This window comes from Crotalus tigris, unplaced genomic scaffold, assembly GCF_016545835.1.
Source record: "Crotalus tigris isolate CLP2741 ecotype Arizona unplaced genomic scaffold, ASM1654583v1 scf7180000017546.9332058, whole genome shotgun sequence".
In the NCBI taxonomy this organism is placed as follows: domain Eukaryota; kingdom Metazoa; phylum Chordata; class Lepidosauria; order Squamata; family Viperidae; genus Crotalus; species Crotalus tigris.
In genome coordinates, this window is record NW_024096465.1 from 7,276,191 (window position 1) to 7,291,988 (window position 15,798).

The 15,798-nt window shown below is 33.8% G+C and overlaps 1 protein-coding gene across 4 annotated transcripts in view; it reads right to left on the minus strand.

Annotated features, from left to right (window-relative positions):
* Positions 1-6,609: 6,609 nt before the first annotated feature.
* Positions 6,610-15,798, minus strand: part of NOVA1 (NOVA alternative splicing regulator 1) — a 129,655-nt gene continuing 120,466 nt past the window's right edge. For all 4 annotated transcript variants that reach the window (XM_039336003.1, XM_039335985.1, XM_039335993.1 and 1 more), the window contains one exon: positions 6,610-9,705. In XM_039336003.1, the coding sequence (XP_039191937.1) occupies positions 8,701-9,705 (1,005 nt within the window). In that variant the 3' untranslated portion in view covers positions 6,610-8,700. The remainder of the gene's footprint in view (positions 9,706-15,798) is intronic.

Below are 15,798 nucleotides of genomic sequence, written 5' to 3' on the forward strand. Positions count from 1 at the left end.
ATCTGCCTTTTTAAGCAATTTATTCCTATGAATTAAAAAAAACATAATTTAAAATTAACAAGCCTTAGGTTTCAAAGGAAATAGATTGGCAGAATATTGCTTCTAAAAATGTGTGTGTATGTGTATATGTGTGTGTGTATACACACACACACACACACACACACACACACTCTGATGATGTCAGCAGTGCTGGCTGACGAAAGATCAGCATTTTTATTAAATAAATTCTAGTTTGATATTATCCTGGTGCTTGTATGTATTTATTTTTATTGCATGGCTTTACCCAGGATTCAAATTTTTAACGTTAATACATACATACATACATACATACATACATACATACATACATACATACATACGTACATATATATATATGTCCTTAATGGTTATAAAAACATATGTACATATATATATACATACATACATACATACAGAGAGAGAGAGAGTATATTTATCCCCATTTACTAATTATATTAAAACCAGCAAATGATCATTGATATTATTTCATTTCACTGACATTTAATAACATTTCTATCATTCAGAAATATTAAAACAATATATTCAATGACTTACACATATCAGATAAAAATATTTTTTATATCATTTTCTGTGAGAATCCAGCAAATTCACTGGCCTGAGAACATCTGTTAGAATGGAGTAACAAAGAAGCATGGACTCCTAAGGTGAGCACGGTACCCTGCAATTTGTAGATCTTTTTTATGAATAGTTATAATCTTTTATATATATCAACATGTACTTGTATAAATTTTAAAAAGCAGTTTCCAGCTAATAAGCAACAGATATATCATCCAGACATAACTTTTGTTTTAGTTTTCTAATTTCTGTGATAAAATATGACTTTCATTAGTGCTGCAAAAGTGCAATAAAAATAGTGAAGGATACCTATTTTCTTCTTCTTCACTGATAATTACAATATTGGTTTACATGTAGATAATAGAAGCTGGAAAACTGACATAAAATTTGAAACTTGTTTGGTGAGATATATCATTTATTTCAAGTCTTATTCCAGGAATAACTTTGCCTACATATCCCATATTACCAAATTGCATTAAAGGATTTTACTGGGTTACTTTCTATTTCTCTGTTTACTCTACACTCTCCCTTTTTACGATCCTGTAATCCCTTAATTTGGGGTAGAGTTGGGGCGACTGGTTGGAGCTGAGTGTTTACTGGTCGGATGCCCTTCCTGATGCCAGATGGGGTGCACAGATTTTTTTTTCTTTGCACCCTAGGAGAAACATCTGCTGATAGCTAGAACTTTCAACCTTCCAAGTGGGAGGCGAGTATCTTCACCACTAGGCCACCATGCTGCTCCTATTCACTATTATTATTATAAATTCTGCTAACACTCTTAAGAAAGCAGTTATGTGTAGACATTTCAGGGGGCAGAAGTTGAGGACCACATGTTGTACTCATACCTTAGTCATGAAGCTGGCTGGTGACTTTAGGCCAGTCACTCTCTCACAGCCTTAGGAAGCAGGCAACGGGAAGCCGTTACTTGTTCAGCAAGTTGATAGGTATTAAGAACAATCTGACTGCATTAAAAACATTTTTTTTTAAAAAAACCAAACACCTCTTAATACTTTCTTACTTTCAGATAAGTCCCTTTTGAAATATGCCATTCAAAAACAAATACTTGAATTATTGAAGCTTTTTTGCATAGAAATGGAAATCAAAAGAAGTCAGTTTATAGAATAAAACAGTTTGGCATGCATGAAATCATATACCACTGCCAACTCAACAGTGATTACATAACCTTTTCATTAAGGTAAATTTAGAACGTATACTTTGAGATGACTAATGACATAAGTTTTTGGCATCACACTACAGACATAAATTTCTTGAAGCTAACTTCTCCATTCCTTCTACCAGCAGCCCAAGAATCCTTTGCTAATGTGGGATAGGAAATTCTTCTATATGGTTTAGAACTGGGGACTATGGCAACACTGTTCTTGAACAATGTTCGTCTTGCTATCTCTGTCTGAATTCAAGATATTTTCCTTTTTTTTCTCCCTTTATTCAACAAGTGTTTATTATTCTTATTAAATTTATTTGCCACCTATCTCACCACTGAGCTAGCTTAGATTTATTCCAACGCTTGTATTCAATGAACAATTTTAGGAGCTGTGGAATTGCTAGGAGAAAGAAGACTGCACCCTATAGTTCTTTATTTTTTAATTTAAAGATAATTATTTTAGTTGTTACAGTTACCTTTACATTACTATCCATGAAGTTTTAGATCTCTTGATATTAAAGGGCATATAAGACATCTGGACTCCAGTCTGAAGGTCTTTTTACAAGGAGTTTATAACATGTGGCAATGTTGTATTCCATGCTGAATATTTATTTCAGAATAACAGAAGATGCTCCTTACATGAAGCATAATTAATGTGAAGTAGCATTAATTCTGTTGAATAACAACAAATGGTCTTTGAATGAAAATTTCGCCCAGTGATTTAAATCTGCTTACTTAGATTTGTCAAGAGTTGTACAATTTAAAGTGACAATATATAAAATAATCAAGAAAAACTCGTTTTCCAATTCTGTTGGGCATTTGCATTTTCTAACATTTTCACTGCCTTAATTGCATGGAGGTATTACCATAAATATTGTTTACAGTTAATTTGAAAAAAGAACTAAAAATTAGATAATGAACTGTAAACAAGTTCTTAAAGCAGATGAGAAACTCACTTATTGACATGTAAGATACATTATAGTCTTTGTCACTCCTATAATTACACGTCTGGTTTTATAGATTCTCAGGAAAGTCTATTCTTTATAACTGCTGACTATGCAAAATCTCTTTGGGAGGTTATAAATATATCTGTTTAGTTATATACTGAGCAGATTTCATGACATCTGTGCATCTTTGTAAGTTTAGGCTGTTCACTTAGAATAGCAACCATTAGATTACTTAGAATGCTTTTTTCCTGTGCAAAAAAAGGAAAAAAAGAAAAGAAAAAAAAGAGAACAGTTAATACAAGCAACATCAGTATGAAAGATTTTAATATGTAGTTTCATACAAATGATCACTGTTTAAAAGTGCCACAAGGCCCTGCTACCATCATACACATTTTTTTTTCTTTTCAAGCAAATGGCAAATATTAACCTTAGTTGCATTTCATAACATAAACATGGTTTAAAATTGCAACACTTCAACATTGCATGTTTAAAAAGAAATACAATGATTATTAGTATCATGATATAGAAAAATAGCAAGATTATCTTATAGTAATATTTTACTACAAACAGGGTTTATATTGCACAATGCCCTCTTGACACTGAGTGTAATTTTAATTTACAGTACTTGTTTGGTTTTGTATGGTTTATTACCTTCTGGTTAGTTATTTCTGCAGACTTTGCATCATGTTAACAAACCACGTGCTATTATAATCTATTACTGGAATATCCAAATAATTTATCCTAATTATTATTTTCAGTAATGGGAAAACATATGTGATAGAAAATGTGAGCATATTTTTGTTTCCCTAGATATCCATTGAAGTAGAATACTTCCTCATTCTGTATTCCAGAGCAACTCCGTTCAATTGAAATGTTGAAGAATAATACATACTTCGATTCCTTTAAGCAGATATGAACATATACCATATTTCAATATTCATTTTATGAGAGAGGTACTGTGATTCTTGGCTCATATAAATCCTAAAAAAGATGTAGGCACTTTCCTACATGACCTTCCCCTTTAATTACAGTAGCATATTTATAAGCTACAAAGTGTGCATCCAAGATTAGTTTTCCTAGTTTACAGAATGGGAAAGGGAGCCATTTTTAAAAAGGGCATTACATGCACATGATGGAACACCAGCATCCAAAAGAGATAAATGAATTACAATGAATCATTAGTTTCTCCCATAAAACTGAAAAGTGAAAACAAGTATTATATACTCATATTACAAATTCTATATAATTTAAATAAAAAATAAATGTGTGTATTTATAAAACAATACAAATAGTCATTTCTCCAGAATTCTCTCAAAATAGATTGCTATGTTTCAGATTCATTTAAATTTATTAAAATGTCTAGACATTAACATTTAACATCATCTAGAGATCCCCACTGTAACAGGTAGACACCTGTATTTTCAATACTATGATATAAAGTTATTTATTTTAAAAAAATACACATGGCTGGATACTTTTCTATTTCTAAATACTGAAAGTAACTAATATTTTTTATACCAATACTTCTGGAACATGGGGTTGTTGTTTTTTGCTTAACTATTTTGATCTGTATTTTTAGTATGCAGTAATCTCATATTATGACACTGTATTTTTGTAGTATGTGGCCAGACTTGGGTAATGTAATGATTTTTGATGTTTAATACTTTAGGAACCATGGTTTTTGAATGAGCGGAATGTTAGATGCTCTGCTGAGAATCTTTAAATGTTGATAATACTTACCAATTGTTTAAATGGCTCTGACATACAACTGCAGCTAACTATGCATATTAATGCTATGAAGCAAACAAGTAGATTCAAGGAGGAAAACTTTTAGATAATTAAGGCTAAACTGACTTTCCTCCTTGTGAAGAATTAAACAAAACATGCAGTATATCACAAATATGGAATTATATGCACCATATGCATTCAGTTAAAATTATTTTTGCCCATTTGAAGAACCAGACACTGTAAGTGAACAATACTTTTTTTTGCATTAACAAAGCTTTTTTCAAGCTTGTTTGCCTCAGATTAGGTTCTTGATTTTGTAGATACTCTGAATTAGGCAAAACCTTAAGGGGAATGTTCATTACAAAGTATGCAATTGTCAAAATAAGTGCTGTAATTTGTGTGACCCATCATGAAAATGCCCAATGAAACTGACATAGGGATTACATTCACTGTTAAATTACTAAAATCTACCAATTGTAATGCTTCAAGACTGTTTATTTTTTCCAATAGAAAAATAAATCTCATACATTTGAACTGGTACACAAAACTGGGATAAAATTTATCAGATTTCTTGATAGCACCATTTACACATTCTTTAAAGTAAACATTAATATGCACTTTCTTAGAAAGCGATATAAATATATAGATATATAAATACAGGACTTGCTAACCTCTGTTAACCATCTGAATGTGATGGAATAATCTATCTCTACTGTGCAGGTAGGCTTGTGCATGGTGGTGTGGCAATATTTTAAAGGTTTGTTACAGATGTGATGGGAAGCTGGAAGGAGTCGAATAAGCAGAAAAAAGAGCTTAGATCTACTGTAAGCAATGAGTCGGAATGAGCCGTTAAAGGTTAGAATTTATCTTTGTTTCTGATCATTCAATGAGAAAAATGACTTCCACGGAAATAGATAAGATTTAAACTGCTTGTAGAAAGGGGTGAAGTGGTGGTGGTGGGTGGAATAGGATTGAAAGTCCTACAGGTAATAGCAATAACTGGAAGTGCAGACGAAATAGGTCTTCAGTGCAAAGAGGAAGGCAGCCATTTAAAAAGTCTAAGTGCAATGTTGTGGTGCTGAAAGAAAAGCTCCAGGTGATAAAAGAAAAACAAAACAAATCAAAATTAAAAAAAACTGCAATGCAACTTCAAGCAGTAATTTGTGGTGCTGAAAGGACAGCTCCCAGCGTTGAGGAAAAGATCTTGGATCTAGAATGAGGTGTCCAATCTGTATGATAAACAGCACACTGTGTCTCAGAGCGCCTATTCAATCTCAGTAAGTAAATGAAATATTGATTGAAAGTGACCCTGAAACAGAATGCATTAAAAAGACATAGAAAGCTGCAGAACTGAGGTAATTCTTATTCAGTGTGTTCACCAGCCTCCCTATAGTAAAACAAATCTATAAATAGGTGCATTTTATAAGATGTTTGGCCCTTGTATCATTAGTTTTTTCCATTTTAAATCACTTTAGTGGAACAGCCTTTGCTGTACACATGATGAGCTTTGAAACCATATACTATTTGCGTTGCAATAAGTTAAATCTTTTTACAAATCAATACTATATGATCTATAAATTTTAAAATATATTTTAAATAGCATGAAGCTGGCTTACAGATAATTCATGCAAACCCTTGTTATTACTATCACACTTAAAAGGTGAATAATTTCAATTTAATTATAGAGTTTAACCAACACATATATAATAAAATATATGCACTGGCAGTGGGCCACAAAAGCTCCAGGATTGTCAATTATACTTTTAAAGTTCAACTATGTGCATTTTGTCAACATCAAAAGCTAAAAAAATACACAATGTATTTTTCTTTAAAGGATGATATCATTTTAACATTAATTCCAGATGAAATGTATGGTTTCCACAGTGGACTAGTAGAATTTTGATATAACAGGTTGAAAGTCTTCTAAGATTAAATAAAAAATTTTTAAAGACCCAACAATTGAAATGCTTCTATTATACAACCTAATACATTTTATTTTTTCATCCCCTTTACCAGTTTAAACTAGGATAGGGCCCCAATAATTGCCTTGCCAGCATCCATGCTGACTCTGAGACAGCATGGACAAATTTACATAGATATTATTCACTGTTAATGTATTATAAATGGTCTGAGACTTGTGACATGCAAGGAAAAAATGAGACGGGAGACAAGTGATGCTACATGATGAACTAAGCACATTTATAATGATAAAATGAGTAAATATAATAGCGGCAATGCTAACCACTGATTTCACGAGATACACTATTTGTCAAAACTTACACAGCTACAGAGTATCGACGATAAATAGTCATTACCAAGTAACACAGTTTACTACAGCTTTTCTCTTTCATTTTAAACAAGCATATCATTCCCTTTTTAATAATTCTCTAAATAAATATTTAGAGACCGAGAACTAAATGAAATAACAATCCTATGTTAAAAACTAAAATGAAAATAAAAATGACTCTACTCTTACAGTTTGACAGAAATGAGTTATTAATCGTGAAGGAGTGGGGGGATGGGGAAGGGAAGGATCAGGGAATTATTTCAAGTTCTCAATGTCCAAAAGTAAATTGCACAGTAAATCAATATGAAATGAAGAGTCCATATAGTTCAATGAACAAAAGGGAAAGTTCATGAGGACAAAGATCACAGTTCAGAGAGAGGCTGGACGAAATTCAGACATGGAGCATCACACTCATTGTTCTTTAATTGGTTGCACAGAAAGGAGCAGCTGGGATGCCATTTAGCTTGCTAGGATGGACGTAATCAATGGGTTGAAGTTGAGATGGAAGTAATTCTCTTTTGAAATTCAGTTGCTCAGCCAGATGATCCAGAGGTAGCCAGCATTTTATTTTTGTCCATTGAATTTAAGACTGCATGCACAGCATGAGGACGTGCTTGGTTATGGATGCCCCTATGAGTGGCCTTGAGTGGGCAAACTCAGAGGTTAACAGATGGTGGGTCAATGGCCTGGGCAGTTGGCACTCAGGAGAGGTACAGAAAAGGGTGACAGTTGTAGGGTCTTGGAAACAAAGGCTTAGTCTGAAATGACCTGTCAAAAAGCCTGACAATGGTAGGCCATACTACCTCTCAAGATAAACTGCCTCTTCTAAATAAGCATGCAGGAAATACTGTCTGATTGGTGACATAAAAATGTTCCACAAAACATGCAAATTACTGAGTATCAGAAACTGCATTGGCTGCTAGCGCCATGCTGCAAAGACTCCATCATGGGAGCAAAACAGCTAAATCACAGATAGCTTCACAGTAAAATCTACATTCACAATACTAATAGGTTTCTAGTGTTAACAAATTATACACAATTATAAGCTCTTAAAATGCAACATACTTCTCAAGCAGTTGCAGATAATGAAACATTATCAGCTATCAATAATTTGTTGGCACTTCCACTTTTTTGTTTATAAAATTTCCAATACACTGTACCACAGTTATGTGTCTAAACAGTGAGGATGTTAATGGAGTAATGACTGTTCTACTGGCCAGGCAATGGGATCAGTAGTGATTTCAGTGCTTAAAAACAAATGTACAAACCTCAGGTAGAGGTGGGACTCCATGTGAGAACTTTTGTTGAACTTACAAATGGTGAAGAATGGGCCATGGCCAGCATGCAGCATTATTTCCATTGTCTAGTTCAGATGGAGAACAGGTGCTTTTTATTGAACTGTAAACTTACCAATATAATTTTCCACAGTTTTAACCTTTTAAATATTTTACAGTGCTTTTATGCAACTATATTGCTTTTTGATAATTTTAAATTTTAAAACTTAGTTTCAAAATATTTTTTTTCCTACTTCACTGTGCCCTAAGCAGGAAGTAAGACTGACATGACAGTGCTTTGGCCTCACTCCATTTTAGGTCACTGACCCCACCATGCCCAACCTAACAGTAGTTAATTTAGTGTTAGCTAGAACTAATACTGAAAACTTTACGCATTTCCCTCTCTACATTCAATCATTAAACTACAATAATGCTGGTAAAATGGCAGGCTTAAATCTTACACTAGAAACACCTCTGACAAATATACACAAGCAAAGTATAGAGAACAAAACAGATCAAGAAAATTTTTTTCTATGAAACATCTGGTAAAACACATTATATTTACATATACACATTGTCAACATAGTCGCATTCATTTGCATAATTATATATTAATAACAGAAAAAAACTTCACTTCTGCAAAGTACAGTACATCCTTCTTGAAAATAAGGTAAGGAGGGGTTTAAAACAATCTCATGTTTAGCATGATCAACCCACTTTCTGTGGATTGGCAGCCCGAACTCCTTGCTCATACGTGATCCGTTGTGTTATTAAATACTGTGCGGCCTGGGTTGCAGCTGGTGTTCCAGTAATAGTTACCTTCCGATTCCTTGTGCCAGGAACGAATTCTCCTTTTTTGGAGATCTGTATCCTTGCACCAGTCAACTCTTGGTATTCTACTAATGTTTTCCCTCCTTTTCCAAGTATTGCACCAACTAAATTTTCTGGCACTGCTATTTCAACTACATCCTTTGAGCCATCTGTGGATTTCTCTGTTCCTAGAATGGCGCTGGCAGCTAGAGGAGAAGCAGCTCCAAAATATCCATTGGTTGCAGCAGTAGCAGCAGCCAGGCTACCTAATGCAAATGTCCCCGCCGCACCACCAGCTGTACTGCCACCGGCTGAGGCTTCACTCGCATAGGTGGCCAACAAATTGGCTGCTGCTGCTGCTGGATTGGCACTGGCAGCTGCTGCAGCCAAAGCCCCAGTAGCTGCTGCCTGACTTAGGCCTAACCCTAAAGTATTGAGATTATATCCATAGCTGGCTAAGGTGTTAAGTGCAGAGGTGATGGCCACCAGGTCATTGCCTGTGAAGCCAGATAAAACTGCTGGAAAGGCTGCAACTCCAGCAAGGTTTGCATGTCCTAAGAGCCCTGCCGCAGCTGCAGCTGTTGGTAGTACTTCAGCAGTGTTTGCATAAGGAGATCCCGTTGGATTGGAATTGGCCACTGGACCTGTAACATTAGCATAACTGATATTGAGACAGCTGCCACTCTGAGGATCCTCTTGTATCTTCTGGATGATAAGTTCAACAGCTTTTCGGTTTTGTTCAGGTTCTCCGCTTACAGTAACAACCCTCTCTTGTAAGTTGATCCCATCAGGTTTCTGGGAAAGCTGCACCCAAGCCCCTGACTGCTCCATTATAGCCTTGACTGTAGCACCTCCCTTCCCTATTATCAGACCTGCTGTGCTGTTGGGAACTATTATCTTTACCTGTAATTGAAAAAAATATATATGAATAATACTTCTGTTTTGCACATACAACATAGTTCAATTCTTTATTGCCTGGAATAAGTGGAAAAACTCAAAAAAATATTTTCTTACAAATATAAGTTTGAATTAAGAATCAAGCTTATACTTTTAAGTACTTATATGAATTCTGACATAAAATTGTATGTGTTTTGAAAAATCTAGTCATTACGATATATATATATATAATTAATTAATTCTTGGAGCTCATTTAACAGTGAAATTCTTAGACAAATTGAAATTCTATTAGTAAAACAAACAAGCTTATTTTATAACACTTTTGTTCATGATTCATCAAATACTCAATAACAGATCACCTTCTAAAAAATCATTGGTCGTCATTCTATATATAGCTCAACAGAATTTCTGTAAACAAATACTTCAGTGAATTAGCAAGCCTTTCGATGGAAGAAAAAGTAATTGGACATGTATCTATTCTAATCGATTATTATATTATTCATTTTTTTATAATCATTATTTATTTATAAAATGATTATTCTGTTATTTTTTTAACAAAAAGCCCCTACTTGACAGTTATCCTTTATTCTCACTAAACTGCATAAATAATCTAGAATGAAAAAGAATAGGGAAACATGGGCATTTGTGTCAAATTTCAGGGAAAACAGTTCTCTATGCAATTTCTCATTGCTAATGATTTAAACTAAAAACATTTAATTATTAATAGTGAAATAGCTTTAAATGATTAAAAAAAACTTCACAGATTTTTGTGCAATTACATTTCAGTAAGAAAAGTGTGCTATCTGTATGCTACTTACATTTACCTAACAATATCCCATTCTAATCACAATAAAGTATGCAAGTATGTTCTTTAATTGAACATGCTATTTGGGATTAAGCCAGACAAACATTTTCCAACAGAAGAATGTTCTCGAAGGCAATCCGATAATGTAGGAAATTTCTTTGCCAAATCTAATCTATGCTTGCATTTGTTTACTTTCTAATCAACTGCATAGATTTTAGTTTTAAAATTAACTGGCATAGAATACTTACATAGCATATTGTATATCAATACACAACCATTATCTAAGGTGTAGCTTAACACATGCTGAAATTGTATGCAAATCATAACATAGATCATAAACTTAAGTTTCCCCTGAAAACAATAACACTTGAATTAATCAAGGACAAATCATTCTTCTAATTTGTAAATGTGACTTAGCTCACTACATTGATGTAAATTAAGATTATACTACAGTGACTATCTTCCATTTTAACACATTTCCTATATCTATTTAGCATGTTTTATGGATATCTCATTCTCAATAGAATAATAACTTATGAAGCTTGTATGCTACCTGACTTTCAATAACTCTTGACATCACGGAAATATTAGGACGTTCTTTTTCATAGTTAAGCTTGGGATACATATTAACACAGACAGTACAAATCACATTTATTAAATGTTGTCTGCACATGGCTCAATTTTTAAAGTGTCACTGAAACTGGTCTCAGTATTCTCAAGATACTACACTATGCTTCTAATAGTAACATAGTGGCATTGGAGACCTAGCATTAGTGACCTGTCAGGACAAAAGATAAAGAGAACTCAGATACATACATAATCAGTGTATTTAATTGCTACTTCCCCACCATTCTACACCATCTAATGTGTGAAAAACAGTCTCCATATAAACATCTTAATATGAACTTGATTTCTCTACTCTTTCACCTTTTTTGACAGAATTATCACCTGATAACCACCTGTTCATGTGAGCCAAAGGTGCATGATGGGCAAAGAAAACTTTCAAAGACCTATCAAAATTGCTAATAAAATGTACATTTTAACATAACAGAATAAAGTAATTAAATGTATAAGTGACAACAAGTCACTTAATATTAAGTGAAAATGTAAAATAAAACCAAGTAAATGTAACTTTTTTTCTTATTAATGATAGAGTTTGGTTCCCTATCTGCTATTCAGAGATTAAGTTCTGTAGTTAGCTCAAAAGAAGTTGCATAATAAAGATGTATTCTTTCCCCTAAAAGTATTTGCTAGATAGTAAGTATTAAAAAAGAAATTCAAATTAGTAAGTTTAATTGTAGCCTCTTCTGGAGCCAAATATAGATATATTTGATAAAAATACCAAGAATCCCTTGAATTAGTGAATTACATATTTTGTATGTAAAACTTTCCATCCTTTTTTTTAAAAAAAAACTTTTCCTGTAATAACCTTCACCATTTACTTTTTGTATATTCTAAAGTTTATTCCAATCTTTAGGAAAACTCCTTTTGAAAGATAAAGTGCACATGGGAAAGTACAGCAGAAAACCACAATGCACATTAAAAACTTGGCCCTTTCAGAATTTGAGATTTTTTTTATATGGATTATTGAGGTCTTGTAATAATCTAATTTGCTACCAATGTTTTGTAGCATTTATTACAGTATTCTTTGAAGATTGAATATAACGACATGCAATAATTTAATTTTTCATTTTGATTTACACAGTTCAGAAACTTGATTTTCCTAATTAATATAATTTAATGAGAATATATTGCCTATTCTTCATTACATGGAAATCTATAAACTGATTTTCAATCCATATAATATTGACAAAGATGTATTGTAACCATTGTTTAAAAAAACAAACTGTAGGATTTTTTAAATCCAGGAGAAAGATTTAAAGGCAGATTACGTAGATACCACCCTAATTCACTATACTATGCAGGAGCAGGAGGCATCATACAATCTAACTTGAAAGATTCTGTTATAGTCAGTCTCAATAAAAAATAGTTTTAGCCTTCCTGTGGAATTCATTTCCTGATCTGGTATATGTAGTGGAACTGACAACAGCTAATTATGTTAACTATTTCTGGAGAACACTTCTCTTAAGGATATGATTTTTAGGTTTAGGATTTTCAAGAGTTTATAGAACCAAATATCACCTAGAGTATCTTATACTAGTATAGGCTGAATGATAACAATGTCTTTATATAAATGGAGACAGTTGTAGACAGTTAGGGGGGGATAAGCGGAAGCAGTAGCAATGCCGATGAGCTGAAGTGACAGAAGTGCCGCACAGGACTGGGGGAGAGTTAGCTGGAGCTGTGGTGTTACTGGTACTCTGCTGAGAATCCAGGATCGGTGTGCGTGGCTCCAGCTGATCGGTGCTTCTGGCAGCCTCCGCTATCACCAGGAGTGGCAGACAGGCCTTGGAATGAGAGAGTCAGCTGAAGCTGCAGAACTGCCAAGGCCCCGGGATTGGCGTGCATAGCTACATGATGATTGGCGCTTCCAGCGCACCCAAAAGAGGAGGGACGAGAGGATATTAAAGGAGGATATTAAAGGAGGAGGTTTGGGCAAGAGACGGAGAGAGAAAAAAAGATGATGGAGAAAGAGAAGGGGATGAAGAAAGAGAGGGAGAAAAGGAGAGGCTTCCAAGCAGAGAGATCAATGAAGGAGCAAAGGCTGTAGAAGGAGAGTCCAGAGAGCGAGAGAGAGAGTAATCTCTTCTTGAAGATGAAAAAACATTCCAAGTCTCTTCTGCATCTTTCATCTATCTCTATATGCATCCATCCATCCATATCTAAATGTTATATCAACAGGCAAAACCAACCCAATACAAATAGGCAAAGTTAAAGTGGACACAGGTATTATTCTTTTAATCAAGCATCTCAACATAGATCAGATGCTTTGGCTGCAGTTGAGAAACCTGAGGTGTTATGCATTTTGAGGAAATGATATTTGAAATTAAACCCACATTCTTTTTGTACAAATTATAGAAAAATAAAGAAAATTAAAAATTAAAGAAAAAAAATAAAATCAACTTTAAGGACATTTACAGTTCATAGATTAAAAGAACTTGAATACCTAATAACAAAACTTCAATGACTGCAAGTCTTAAAATATTAAATTTGCTTCAGAGGATTTATAATTAAAACAATAATTCATTTCAAGTTCATTGGACACCTAAAAAGAATGATTTTTGAAAGGATGGGCATGTCCCAAAACTTTGAATTTGTAAGACTTCTGGTTGCATTTTTCTGTGACATAAACTTTATATTTTGTAGTGTCAAATAATATTTTTCCTTTAAGATAGATTTAGAAATTTGTCTGAAATGTGATTAAAATATGAGGTATGTAGATAGTTTCCAGTTTTTCTGTTTGTGTTTTGTTATATAGTTTTTCATTAGGGGCTATTTTTTATTTCATTCTGTAAAACCTGTTAAGAAAAATATCTAAATGAAATGAAAAAGAACACACCCATATACACCCAACACAATCTTTCTAGATTAAAACATTCATAAGGATAGTGACTATAGCCCTGAAATAAAGAGACATCTGCTACTTGGAGGAAAGACTATGAAAAATGTAGGCAAAATATTAATTTTTCACTGATAAAAATAGTGCCCACATACGAGGAAAAAAGCACATACAGTAAAAGAGACTTTGTGTCCACTTGTAACAGGTCTGTGAAAGGTGAACCTACTGAAAAGCTGAATGGAGAAAAATGGATGCTTTCAAATTGTGATATTGGAGAAAATTGTTGAGAACCTATTCACCACATGGTCAAATTATTCAATACCAGATGAAATAAAGAATTTGGTTGCATGCCATTTTAATAAATTATTATTATTAGAAAACCAGACTGCTTATGGGAAGCAGCAATAATGAAGGAGCTAAACATAAAGACTTTGCTCACATAATGTGGGGAAGAAACACTGATAGGGGAACTCAAAAATGTGTGTGTGTGTGTATGTGTGTGTGTGTGTGTGTGTGTGTGTGTGTGTGTGTGAGAGAGAGAGAGAGAGAGAGAGAGAGAGAGAGAGAGAGAGAGAGAGAGAGAGAGAGGGAATGTTTGACACTTTACTAAGCATTGGTGGTACTCGAATATTGTCATGTCCTAAAAGTGGTACAATCTGTGAAAAGATTGAAAAGCACTGATCTAGGATAGAGAGCATTTGAAATAAGATCATATGTAGTCTACCTCTACCATGCACAACATTATGATGGATTTGATTAACAAAGTGTGGATGCTGCTACAAAACTAGAAGAAAGGAAGGAAGGGAGGGAGGCACCCTTTTTTTTTTGCAACTCACTAAGCAGCTTTTGACAATTTATGATAAACACTGAAAAATGATAGAGCTTTCAAATTGTAGAATGCTTTTTCCAACTGTGAAAAACAAATGTGCCTTTTACTGCCTACACAACACTATCATTCAAATCCATGCAAAAAGTTAGATTTCACACATTTAAGTAGAAATAATAAAAACAATGAATCAAAACTGTATTCCCACTGCCATCTCTGTATGCTATAAAAGAGAATGAAGGGGGCATCTCATTTAGAATAATTTGATATCTACTTGAAAAGAAATAAACCTTGTGCTTTCCATTTTCATGTTTTTTCTTGCACATTTTAGACTTTTGCCTTCAAAATACATATACAAATACTTTCTGTGTAATAAGCATATTTTGACTAGTGAAAGCACACTATATTGATGCATAGTTTTAATATAATCTGTATCTTTGATTTGTTTTTATTCTGTGATCTAAAGGCACTTTGTACTTCATACATTAATGTTTCATAACTTTCAAATTACATTTGCAAAAGCAACTGATGAATTCTGAATTGCTTCATTTATGTACTTCAATTTTTTATAATAATAAATGTGGCTGCCTGCACAATGAAATATACAACAAGACTGTGCAATATTTTGGTTTTGATTCCAAAAAAGCACTTCAGTGATGAAAATGAAGAACTTGCCTACAACTTACTAAAGTAGCCACACAATTACTTGGACATACATGGAAGCTGTCAAAAAAAGGTATGAAATTTTAAGGAAAGATGTGCTACTTTGAGGAACTCCAGACAAGTATTACATCTGTACTCTCGTGTGTGCTAACACACACCTTTGAAACTGAATAAGAGCCGAGGTGGCGCAGCAGTTAGAGTGCAGTACTGCAGGCCACTTTAGCTGACTGTGTTCAGCAGGTCAGCGGTTCAAATCTCACCGGCTCAAGGTTGACTCAGCCTTCCATCCTTCCGAGGTAGGTAAAATGAGGACCCAGATTGTTGGGGGCAATGTAAATATATATA